At 39.8% G+C, this 13,649-nt stretch overlaps 1 protein-coding gene across 1 annotated transcript; it reads right to left on the reverse strand.

Annotated features, from left to right (window-relative positions):
- Positions 1 to 12,685: 12,685 nt before the first annotated feature.
- Positions 12,686 to 13,159, reverse strand: LOC116467529 (peptidyl-prolyl cis-trans isomerase A-like). The gene has a single exon (XM_032754915.1). It carries the CDS (start codon positions 13,157 to 13,159, stop codon positions 12,686 to 12,688), a length of 474 nt encoding a protein of 157 aa, XP_032610806.1.
- Positions 13,160 to 13,649: the final 490 nt, after the last annotated feature.

Consider the following 13,649-nt stretch of genomic DNA (forward strand, 5'->3'; position numbering starts at 1 on the left):
GGGAAGGGCAGAGGACCTCTCCTGGGAGTGGAAAGGTGAATGTCTTCTGGCCTGAGAACACATGTTCACAAATGTCTATTATTGTGCTGAGCAGCTGATCAGAGCTGGGATTAAGGACATTGGTGCCTGGAAATCGTAGTTGAGCTGCACTATACTTCAGAAGTAGCCAAGGGAAGAGCACTTTGCTGGCCACAGTTGTCAGCAAAAGATTCTTCAATCAGACATCAGTATCTGGGAGTGAAGGAAAGGGTTTTTATCCTACCTTCCTTACAGAAGTGCATTTGATTCATTGCTGCCACATCAGCAGATGAGTGAGCCCTCCTGGGCATTCCATAGCTGTGCAGACCCGCTTGATAAGTAAACCCGTTGATGCTTCAGGCACAAATGGCAGAGTTAAAGTCACCAATAAAATGTTAAGTGAGTGTTTTAGAAAATTATTTGACTGTCTCCATCGGATCATGGTGTGAGCATTTGGGGCAATAGAGTGTGTAACAAATTGTTGGAGAAAAAAAGAGTATCTATCTGTATATCTATTTCTTTATAAATTTCTTTTCGACATAACCCATATCCGTGGACTCTGCTTCAACTTCCTAGTTCACGTGAACATAAACCGATATGGCATCAGTGCAGTTGGTGGGCTTGTGGTTCCCTTTTCTAATGGTATGGTGATTTCCATTCTTTCCCCCTGTCATTAGAGAAAGACCGCTCGCATTTAAATGCTGGTGGACAGATTCATACATACTAGCTTCTGGACACCACAATAATTAAGACACCATCTGTCTCTGTTTAAATACGGTGCAGTTTGTACACAGAAAACCCTGGAATTATCTGTTCTTCTTTGAACAAAGAGAGTGGGTAACACACATTCATGCCAAAACAAAATGAACAAGCATTTTGGGGAAATATGAGCCATCCTATATCCAGTTCAGTTTCAACTCATGCCCATTATATATTTTAAGGTAGGGGAAAGGAGCCTATGTAATGTTGGATATCTTCTTTCTTTTTTATCCATGCATAATAGATGTACACAGTTATGGAGTACATGTGATATTTTAATACATTCATATAATTTGTAAAGATCAAATCGGTGTACTTCAGATATTCATCATTGCAAACATTTTTCTTTATGCTAGAACCATTAGCATTCTTCTGGCTATTTTGAAACATACAAAACAGATTATTATAAACTATAGTTACCCTACTAATGCTGGAATATCTTTTGGGTCCTGGCTGAAGTGGAAACAGTGAAGTGCTAACATAACAGAGGTATTAGGAGAAAGACTTCTACATCTTGTTGTGTTTCTAGCCTTGGCTCTCAAGCCAGTACTAAGATTAAAAAAAATTCGGTATATGTTACATCAAGCACGATTTTCAACATAAAAGGAATTTAAGGGATAATTGTCATTCTCTTTACCACAGATGCAAGCAGACATTGACACATGCACAGACATGTATACATTTCACAGGAACTTTGGAACACGAAGACCAGAATGAGGACTGAAGAGATAAAATGAGAATTTCCTAGATTCAACACATTGTTATGTAGAGGATCTCTAGCCAAATTCTGCAGCTCTGAAAGGGTCAGAATGTTTGGAGAAGATCCCAATAAACATGTCCACGTGAGGCCTTTTATTCTGTTTATTACCTCCAAACCTCCCAACACTCACAGGTCCCCTCCATCACTAATCAGAACAAGGATTGCTTTTTGTCCCACAATCTTCCCATTACAAGCTAACCAATTAAAAGTGAAAAATTGTGCTTCAACTGTGAAAAGGTTCCAGCTCCTAAAGAAGATGAACTGGAACGAAAGGCCTCCTTTGTTCATTTTTCTTTTTCTCTGGGAAAGCTACCTTTAAGGGCTGCAAGAATATAGCATGCAATTATTCTAAAAGGATATGCTCTGAGACTTTTAATTCATTTGAATCTTCCTTGTATTATGAAAGCGATACTTCTTTTTAAGGCTTTTAGACAACGAGCTTAATTTTCATATTGATTCATTCAGGGACAAAACAAAACTTTGTATAAACTGAATGGAAAATGACTCTTTTGTGGTAAAGAATCTGTGCTTGCATTTAATTATAATGCATGGAAGTGTTTCTTACTAATTAAACATTTAAATGAAGAGGAGGTATAAATACAAATTTAAAAAGGAGAGTGAGCACGACATAGTTCATCCATCCCAAGACGAAGGTCCTCAACAGTTCTTGTTTTTTAACATACCCAAAGCTGATGTGATTGTCTGGGGTTTTAAAAGTGTCTCTGAACATTTTAGGGGAAATTTTTCACTGTATATGATGATTACTAAATTAGCAATATTATTCCCTTACACAGTCTTATCAAGGAGGGGTCTTTAAGTGCTTTATTATCTAATTAAACCTCACAACATGCTGTAATTTTATTAATACATAAAATGAGATACAATATAGTTAGTGTCTGGCTTTATTGTATACAATGAGAAAAGATGAGAATATAAATTTGAGATTGAACACACATCAGCCACTGAACCATCCAGACTGCTGCTGGACACATATTTCTGTTCATTAGAAAATTTTGGCAAAACAGGAAAGTCTCTTCATATCGACACTCAGTTTTCAACTTTATAAAATAAAGTAGCCTTATCTTATGGAGTCATTGTGTTGATTATATACCATAAGACCTTATTTGTCCATGCCTTTCTCTTCTTGTCCTACATTTATTTCTAACCACACCTTGAGCAGGAGGGAGTGATCATCTGCCTTTGGTGAAAAGAGGGGTCTATGCTTTCCAGGAGAGAATGACATATAAATTATTTTTACTTTCTTCAGCACACAGTTATTCAGTACCTAAGTGCGGTGACACCTTGTGCAATCCGGCATGCTGTTTCACGCTCATCCTCTTACCTCCTAGAGAACTTAGCATGATACTGTGGACGTAGAAGCTGTCAAACAGACATTTACAAAGGGAAACAGCAAGCCCTTGCCAGAAGCATTTAGAGGATGTGGGAGAATCTGTGACATGCCAAGCAGAGGACTGTCACTCACTATACCTCATGCTGCACACACCTAAGGACTGGGCAGAAAATGTCCAGCAGAATGGCAATAGGGACACACATGCTGCAGGAACATGCCTAGAACCGATAGAGCAGAACAACGTCTGGAAAGAGTGTATGTATGAAACTTTCGTGTATATCAGCTAGGCTCTGATGTTTAATAAAACCTCAGTGGTTTAAAATAATAAGCATTTGCTATTTTTCATGAGTGTACAAGCCAGGTGGGCAGTTCTGGTCTTGCTGGGCTCTCTTGCGTGTTTGAGGGTGGGCCAGCTGTAAATTGTTCTAGGCTGCGGAATGCAGGCTGCCTCCAGATGTCCTCTCATTCTAGGCTAGTGTAGGCTTGTTGAGAAAGACAGCAGCAACAGTCATGGCCTTTTGAGACTGGCACATCATCATTTCTGCTGCATTCTTGTGGCCAAAGTAGCAAGGCCAGCCCAAATTAAAGGTGGAGAAGTAAAGGTCAGTTCCTGATGGACTCAGGACCGTGAGTTGGGGCAACAGCAGAATGATGCTGCCACAGCACTGACACTCAAACAGGGGTTTCAAATCAGCATAGAGGGAACTGTGTATGCAGTGGAGGAAAACAACTGAATGTCTAAACCCCAATTAACCAATTAATAAAATTACAAGTGTAATAGAAAAAAGTGAGATATTATCTCTATAAACTTGAGGTTGAAAAGGCTTGCTTTATTTATTTTTTGAAATAGAGTCTTGCTCTGTTGCCCAGGCTGGAGTGCAGTGGCATGATTCTGGCTCACTGCAACCTCCACCTCGCCTCCCAGGTTCAAGAGATTCTCCTGCCTCAGCCTCCCAAATAGCTGGGAGTACAGGCACACACCACCGTACCTAGCTAATTTTTGTATTTTTAGTAGAGATGGGGCTTTACTGTGTTGGCCAGGCTGGTCTTGAACTTCTGACCTCAAGTGATCTACCCACCTTAGCCTCCCAAAGTGTTAAGATTATAGGCGTGAGCCACTGTGCCTGGCCAAAAAGACTTTCTTTAGAAAGATGTATATTTTAGAATTTATATTGAATAGGATTAACAGTATTGCTACATAGAAAATTTAAAGCATCTATATGACATATATATGACAGCATCAAAAAAAGGTAAAAGACAAATTTCAAATTTGACAATATATGCAACTATATCCATAAGATCAGTATCTTTGGTAGTCTTATGTAACTCCTACAAATCAGTTTTTTTAAAGAAAGTATCAACCCTATAGAAAAAAATTTAAGGGAAATGCAGAGGCAGTATGATGGAGGAGAAACATAAATTGGCAATTTACATGGGAAGAAAGAAATAGTAATTAAAATGATAATGAGACTAGAAGGGCCCAGTGGCTCACGTCGGTAATCCCAGCACTTTGGGAGGCCAAGGCAGGCGGATCACCTGAGGTCAAGAGTTCAAGACCAGCCTGACCAATATGGTGAAACCCTGTCTCTACTAAAAATACAAAAATTAGCCAGGCGTGGTGGCAGACGCCTGTACTCCCAGCTACTTGGGAGGCAGAGGAAGAAGAATGGCTTGAACCTGGGAGGAGGAAGTTGCAGTTAGCAGAGATTGAGCCACTGCACTCCAGCCTGTGTCACAGAGTAAGACTGTCTCAAAAAAAAAAAAAAAAAAAAAAATACAGTTTTAATAATTGCATTGTTAAAATGTCAATATTGCCAAAGGTTGATACTATGGCACTCTCATACTCTGTTGGTAGAAGTGTAAATTGAAACTGAGTTTTCATTTATAAGTCATATAGAAGAAGAATATTACTTTAGTAATTATTGGAATTAAATATGATAAAAGAACTTCAGCCATATTAAAGGAGTTTAACTGAGCAATGAACAATTTGAGAATTGGTCAGCCCCCAGAATCATAGCAGATTCATAGAAACTCCAGGGGTGCCTCATGGTCAGAACAAATTTATAGACAAAAAGATAAAATGACGTACAGGAATTGGAAGTGAGGTACAGAAACAGCGAGATTGGTTACAGTTTGGTGTTTGCCTTATTTGAACACAGTCTGAACACTCAACAGTCTATGAGTGGTCGAAATATGGCCACTGGGATTGGCCAACACTCAGCCATTGTTACAGGTGGGTTCTATTGGGTTTTCAATTTTGTCTGACTATTAAACTAGGTTACAGTTCATCCACAAGGACTCAAATATGGAAGTACGGAGTCCTTCTCAGGCCATATTTAGTTTGCTTGAACAAACATCACTCTTACATGTAATTTTTGCTTGTTCTCATAACCATTACATTATCCCTACGTGCTAGTTTGCAGATGGCAAAACAAAAGTAAATTAAACTTTTTCCAAAATGGGGATTTTAAGTTGTGCCTATAAGTTATAGACCTGATCTTAGATAGTTTTGCCTCATTGTAAAAGGTTCACAAGCTTTTAAACATCACTGTTTTCATCTGTAAAATTAGAAAAAAGAAATCTTGCCATATTTCTCCTTTAAAAATTAAAGATGAGTTAATATGCCCAAATTAGTGAAATCTGATTATCTTCTGGGCTAAGTTGTTTGTTAGTGGTGGATGGCCCTGTAAATTGATCCAAAAGGAGATGGATGGAAATTAATATATCTTTCTAATAATAACTACTGTTATTTTTTGAGAGTTATGTTTCAGACATGGTCTTTGGTAATTGGTAAATACTCAATAGCATTTGACTGATTGTCTTATTGAATGATTACCTCATTTAATTCTCACTCGAGTTAGGCTTTATCAATCCAGCTCTGTATAGGAAAGAACTGAGCAGAAGCTAAACACCATGCCCAAGGTGACATGTGTAGAAAATGGCAGAGCTGGATTCACACCAAGGTCCCTCTTTCTCCATGGTTTGTGCTGGTAGCCATGTTCAAACTCAAACACTGGGTTCGTGTATTGTTTGCATGTGCACCTTGTGATGTGCATAGGAACTGTGATCTGAGATGCTAAAATAGACCCCCTTTATCCACTGAGATGGACCTAAGGGTTAAGGAAACAAAGTCACCTGTGGGTGTAGGGTTCAGGGCCCAGCTGACTTGGGTGATTTCTAAACTCCTAGGGCTAAACTCCCTAACAATAGGATCTGTCAGCTTTGATTTCCAACCTAGACCACTGTAACTCTGATTGGACAGAGGCCCAGCCTTATCCTAACATCCTCTTCTGATAAGCTGTTAACAGACCTCAGGCTTCAGCAGCTCACAGAGGCTGCGCACAAACCATCTTTGTGTCCCATAGTTCACCTTTTGGTGTAAAAAGCCAAATTCCACCTCATTTTAATGCTAAAACCCAAAGTGAATATGGATGTATGTTACACATGTTTATCCATTACACATGCACTCAGCTCCCCTCATAAATATGTATAGCTTTCCACCAAAACCTGTCGAATATGATACAGGCCCTGTGAGACAAAAGCCCAACCTGTCCCTTCCCCTTTTGCAAGAGAGCACCTTTGTTCCATGCTAGAGACTTTCTCTTTCCAGCTTGCAAATAAAGCTTCCCTTTCTACTGTTTAGCCATTTTGGCGATCTTTTGGATGACAGAACTCAGAACCATCTTTTCCAAACCAAAATATAACATTTGTAATGAATTTGAATGTAATACAATTTTTGTGCTATCCTTTAAAAATTTAGTGCAGGCTGGTGGCAGTGGTTCATGCTTTTGTAATCTCAGCATTTTGGGAAGCTGAGGTGGGAGGATCACCTGAGCCCCGGAGTTCAAGACCAGTCCAGGAAACATAGTGAGACCCTGCCTCTCCAAAAAAAAAAAAAAAAAATTAGCCAGGCAAGATCATGTGCACCTGTGGTCCCAGCTACCTGGGAGGCCGAGGCAGGAGGATTGCTTGAGCCCAGGAGGTTGAAGATGCAGTGAGCCAAGATGGCACCACTGCACTCCAGCCTGGGTGACGGAGCAAGACCCTGCCTCAAAAAAAAAAAAAAAAAAAAAAATTCAGTGCTAAGCTGAAATTTTTTACAAAGCCAACATGAGCTTAGAAAGTACAAAAGCCTTGGGGCATTTTCAGATTGTTGAATAAAAGAAATCAGAGTTTGAAAATCAAGCAAACCAGGTTTACCTGGTGCAACCTATCACAATAAAAAGGCAGAAGTAAACTTCTTTTTACCATCATTCATATCTATTTAAATGATTATTTCATCAGTGAGCGAAATGGCATGAAACAACTTGATTCCTAATTGATAAATTCATATGATTCTGACACTGTATCAAATTAGAAACCATTATTTCTGGCATGGTTGAGAATAAGCCAGAACTCATTATAATTTTTATTGTTTCTTCGCTGGTTTTTTAGTACACATGAGCATGGTTTTCTCCGTGTTGGATGGGTGATTCCAATATTACCCCCGCCCAACTGGTATCAGTAACCTTCCACAATCCGGGATCCATCCCAGGGGGCCACAACCTTTTCTCTGAGCAGAAACCTTACCAGGCCTTTCTCTGCTAACATTTCAAGGAAAAGACAACTGCAGATACCTTTTATTTGTTTGTTTTTTTCTTTGATATGTCTCTCCTTATGTTGGAGATATATGTGGAAGAGACACTGAGGATTTTTAATTTTTATATCCACTGAGTAGTATGAGGTTCTTACAATGATTTTTAAAATACTAGATTAAACTTTGCTTCTTTATGTGAAAATGTGATTCCTCTGAAGGCTCAGTTCTGCTACAGTCACAAATACAGTTATTTATTTTTCAAAACTCAGTGTAGTAGGATATCAAAGTAGTTTATAATCAACCCAACAAATACTCTTTTGGAGACTTCCCGGCTAGAAGGGCTGAAATGTTTTCTTTAGGAGGAAGAGATTCATTCATCTGTGAATCTGTTTCTAGGTACTGAAAAATCTGTGCATTTGCATAAATAACCACTAAAGAAATGGAAATGACTAAAGGAGGGTTTCATTATCATAAACCTCTCAGACTACCTGTAGGGCTTGGAATGCAGGCGGATCTGGTTTCAAGTATCTTCTTACCTTTAAAAGACAATTATCTTAGGTATTTCTGGAGAGAAAAAGAATACTACCATGTTTCTTGGCAACGATCCTCATGTATTAACTAGCTGGATCCTCAAAATGCGTTTGAATAGCTCCTTTGGACTATTTGTATATTAAATTCTACCTGCAAAATCCTCCTGTGTTTCACTGCGCGTGTGGGAATTAGGCTGTATTGAGAACATTTCCTGAATTACTCTTGCAAAACCAATGATTATAACAGGACTAGGCTAATCAGAAAGCTTCTCTGTAGCAGGTACGTTTTGCAAGGTGCTAGCACGCAAGTTTCAATTTGCTCACATCATGAAAAAAGGAAACTCACGTGGATTTAAAAGGAAGAATGTTGGATCCATGATGGCAGCCCTGACTGATGCAGAGCATTAGCCCCAGAGTGTTGAAAATGAGAGGGCATTCCCTTTCAGAGCTGTATATACAGGAACAAGGTGTTTAGCAAACACAGAATTTGCTAAGGGTGAGATTGTGCAGCTGATAAGCATGCTAGGATTTCATCCTTGGGCTCTGCTACTAGGCCTGCTCATGTTTCAAGGCTTGGGGATCTGTGCTTCAGCCCAACTGCTTCAGGAGATTCCTTCATTTTAGAAAAGGCCCTGGAAATCCTCAGCCTAACCACATGCGTGTATGAGAAAGCCGAGTACTGTACACACGCTCCTGTATTTACCTCCTGAGGCAAGCGTCCCCCTCTTATCAAATTTCCAAGAAGGTTTCTCCCCTCCCATCTCTTCCACTGCTTTGCTCAATATTTGAAATAGTTTCCTAAAGCTCAGCTGCTGATTTGATTGCCTTCTCATTTCACCTCCTTTCCTGTTTTCTTCCTCCACATTTCAATCTAAGCAACAGCACCATGACATCTAGGGAAAAAATAATAATAAGTCATTTCCATTCTGGTTAAAGCAAACAAAGCAAACCTCCACATTGTCCTCATTAAAAAAAGAAGTTAAAACATGAATTAAAATGCTCAAAAAGTCAGGTATTTTTAAGCCACAAATCACTCAGCTCAGTTTTCCAGCAGAATTCTCATGTAATCACGTTGCTTCTGGTATTTCACAGATATGGGTCAGTCTTGTTTTTCACTGAGATAGCCAGTGTGGGACAGTTTTAGATGAGTACGTTTATCTGAGAAAATGTATTGAGGTGGATAGTCACAATGGTACTGTTTCATCAATCCTTTATTACATTTTCTATTCTTTAAAACTCTTGAAAGTAAGTTTTTCATGTCAATCTGTATTCTTAAAAAAAAAGTTATATGAATGCCAATATGGAAAAAAGTTATGAAATTATAATTTATTTGACTCAGAATAACAACATTAATAGATAATGTTTCTTGGATCTATATAACTGACATTGTATTAAGCTTTTTACATATATTATCTCATTAAATTCTTCAATAAACTTTATAATATAGGTTTGATTTTTGTCCATAGCTTACGAATGAAAACTAAGCCCTAAGAATTTAAATAATTTCCTCCAAGTCTCACACCTTTGTGACCTGTGATGATGGAGATAGTCTATTTGATGCCTGTCCATCATTTGATGCTACCATATTGTCCAATAGTTACAGAAGTAAAACGGTAGTAGAAGCAAGGATTTTACACCTAGCAAATTGTCCAGTGGTAAAGTTCAGGACGTGCCACCTCAAAACATAGCACCTTGGCATTTGAGAAAACAGCAGTAGCAGAAGGGCCTCTTTCACCTTCCCCTCACCCTTCTTACCTGAAGCAAACTATAAAACCTAGGAAAGTCATTCTGACTTTTCTCCCGCCTCTCACCCCTGAAGCAAGTCATAAGATCTTCATGCCAGAGATGCCCATCTACACCTGGAGGAAAGAAATGTCTTTATCTCTCTCTCTTTTTTTTTTTTTTTTTTTAAGAGAGAGCCTTGTTCTGTCACCCAGGCTGGAGTCAGTGGTGCGATCTCGGCTCACTGCAACCTCTGCCTCCCAGGTTCAAGTGATTCTCCTGCCTCAGCCTCCCAAGTAGCTGGCATTACAGGCATGCGACAACACGCCCGGCTAAGTTTTGTATTTTTAGTAGAGACGGGGTTTCACCATATTTGCCAGGCTGATCTCACACTTCTGACCTCGTGATCTGCCTGTCTTGACCTCCCAAAGTGCTGGGATTACAGGTGTGAGCCACCGCACTGGAGTCTTTATCTCTGAAAACACAATGACATAGAGAAAAATCTGAACAAACAGGTCTCACTAACTTTCTCCCAGTTTATTACCATTAGGTCACACACTTTTGGTCCAGTCATATTTCTCCACAACTGTCTACTCTTTATCAAACATAAGCACAAAAATGCACGTTTACCTGTTTATTTTGGGTCTTCCTTTCCTTACGCAGAGACTCGCATATCATGTAGTACTTAAATCAATCTGTATGCTTTTTCTTGTTAATCTGCCTTTTGTTATAGGGGCCTCAGCCATGAACCTAAGGTTGCAAAGAAAAGATATTTATTTTTAACTCTTACACCAGCCATCTGTGACTCTTTAATATTAGTGTGGGGCAACTTGGGAGAAGATGGGATGATGTCAGGGGGCAGGCATATAAAAATAGAAGAGATTATATTATTAGCAAATGTAGCAGAAAAAAAGATTTCTCACCCATTACAAGAATCATAGCTGAGATTCCCGGTAACAAAAGAAAGATTAGAAGAGAAAAGTGTACAACTTTATTGTTTTAATCACACAGGATTCCTTAAAAACGAAGACCCAAAGGAAAGAGGAGAAGTGTATTTTTATGGACAGTCATGCAGAATTATGATTGGAGGACAAAAGGCGTGTCCTGCTGGTAGTAAACTTGGGGGAACTTAGCCCTGTTTGTTCAGATTCGTCTGGGTGTCACTGTGTCTTTGAGAATAAGAACATTCGTTTCCTCTGGGTATACAGAGGAAAATGACCTACTTCAAGGAAAGGTCAGCTAGTTTTATGACCTGCTTCAGGACAGTAGGGGCAAGAGAAGGTCAGAGAAATTTTCTGGCTTCTGCAGTTTTCTCAGCTTTCTTCAGCTTAAGATACTCAGTATGCCAGGGTCCCATACACTGGGGTAGTGTGTCCAGAACCCATCACATATGTTACTGAAAAGCTATGTACTAGGCAGTGTGATATAAGTCAGTGGGGTTTTTCTCTGATCCTACCTTGGAGTAATTCAAGGTCTAATTGGAGAGAGAGACATTTCATGAGAAATATACCACAATGGTGTAAGTACTACAATACAGTCGGTTGAACACAGTATACCCTGGGGTTGGTTCAGCAACAGGCTTGGACATAAGAGAAGGCTGGATAATTCATAACTGCAAAAATGTGGAATCAACCCAAATGCCCATCTATCAATGAGTGGATAAAGAAACTGCGATATATATAGCCAATGGAACACTACTCAGCCATAAAAAGGGATGAATTAATGGCATTTGCAGCAGCTTGGATGAGATTGGAGACTATCATTCTAAGTGAAGTAACTCAGAAATGAAAAACCAAATATCGTATGTTCTCACACATAAGTGGGAGCTGAGCTATGAGGATGCAAAGGCATAAGAATGAGACAATGGGCTTTGGGGACTCGGGGAAAGAGCAGGAAGGGGGTAAGGGATAAAAGACTACAAACTGGGTGCAGTGTGTACTACTTGGGTGATGGATGCACCAAAATCTTGCAAATCACTAAAGAACCTACTCACGCAACCAAACACCACCTGTTCCCCAATAGCCTATGGAAATAATAATTAAAAAAAAAAGAGAGAGAGAGCGAGAGAAGGCTAGGATTAACACTTCTCACATTCTCCTGTAGTAGCCAGGCCACCATGCTATACTCTAGTGGGAAAAAATGGCTTAAGTCGACCTGGGTAGGTCAGGTTTCTCAGATGTTTTTTAATTAGTTATACTTGTTATTTGCACCCTATGTGAGATCAAATACTAGTTCAATCCCTTAATAGTTGTATGGTTTTGAGCAAAGTATTTAAATCTCTTTGAGTATCTGAGTCACCAACTAATAAGTATAGTTACTGTGAGGCTTCATTAAATAATGTCTAGATTATGAAGCCTCAAATTACTTTAATCCCTTTGAGCCTCTCCTAAACTAATAAATGGGGCCAAGTTATTGTGAGGACTCAATTAGATAGTATACATAAATTGTGAAAACCCACTTAGGTAATTTAGGTAAACTGGCTGACACAATGCCTGGCATATCGTTGGTACTCAATAAATACTAGCCATTATTCCTTCAGAGTCCCTACTCCATATCATTATCGCCATTGCTTATTTTGTTTCATCAGGAAAAATAATCAAAGACTTGGAAATGGGCAGAGGGGGTTACTGGGTATCCTTTTAATGGAGTATTGGCTGTTGTTTTATCTCAGAAAGGTACGGTAGCCACTGGCCACAAGTGGCTTTTGAGCATTTGAAATATGGCTCCTGTCACTGAGGAACTGATTTTCTTTTTTGACAAATTGTTATTTAGTTTTTATTTCATAATTATAAACTTAACTCTGCAATCCAGCTAGGCATGGAAGGGAATAAGGAAAACATGGAACCCAAAGGGAACTGCAGTAAGAGCACGAAGATTTTAGGAAACTGCGAGCAAATGGGGTGGAGGGGTGCTCTCTGGAGCTACAGAAGGAATGGTCTGCTGGTTAAGATAAACACAAGTCAAACTTATTAGAGTTGCCCACAGTCAGCAACAGCGATCTTCTTGCTGGTCTTCCCATTCCTGGGCCCAAAGCGCCCCATGGCCTCCACAATAATCATGTGTTCTTTCACCTTGCCAAACCACTCAGTCTTGGCAGTGAAGGTAAAAAACTGGGAACCATTTGTACTGGGTCCAGCATTTGCCCTGGGCAAGATGCCAGGACCTGTATGCTTCAGGATGAAGTTCTTGTCATCAAATTTCTCCCCATAGATGGACTTGCCACCAGTGCTATTATGGCATGTGAAGTCATCACCCCGACACATAAACCCTGGAATAATTCTGTGAAAGCAGGAACTTTCATAACCAAATCCTTTCTCTCCAGTGCTCAGAAGATGAAAGTTTTCTTCTGTCTTTGGAAACTTGTCTGCAAACAGCTCGAAGGAGACGCTGCCCAAGGGCTTGCCATCGACGGTGATGTCGAAGAACACAGTGGGGTTGACCATGGCTGGCACTATGAGGCGCCCAGTGGCGGCAGCATCTGCAAAGCCTAATGTTTTAATTTTATTTGATTTTAATTAATTTAACTTTATTTTATTTTATTTTATTTTACTTTTTTTGAGACAGAGTCTCACTCTGTCGCCCAGGCTGGAGTGCAGTGGCGCGATCTCCGCTCACTGCAACCTCCGCCTCCCAGGTTCAACGATTCTTCTGCCTCAGCCTCCTGAGTAGCTGGCATTACAGGCACATGCCACCATAACCGCTAATTTTTCTTATTTTTAGTAGAGACAGGGTTTCACTATGTTGGCCAGGCTGGTCCGAAACTCCTGACCTCAGGTAATCCGCCTGCCTCAGCCTTCCAAAGTATTGGGATTACAGGCGTGAGCCACAGGGCCCAGCCTAATTAATTTAACTTTGAATAGCCATGTGTAAGTAGTGGCTATTAGTATTAAACAGTGTAGGTCTAGCTAACTCTCTGGGCACTGATTTTATAGG

The sequence above is a fragment of the Hylobates moloch genome, unplaced genomic scaffold, assembly GCF_009828535.3.
Source record: "Hylobates moloch isolate HMO894 unplaced genomic scaffold, HMol_V3 SCAFFOLD_4, whole genome shotgun sequence".
Taxonomy (NCBI): domain Eukaryota; kingdom Metazoa; phylum Chordata; class Mammalia; order Primates; family Hylobatidae; genus Hylobates; species Hylobates moloch.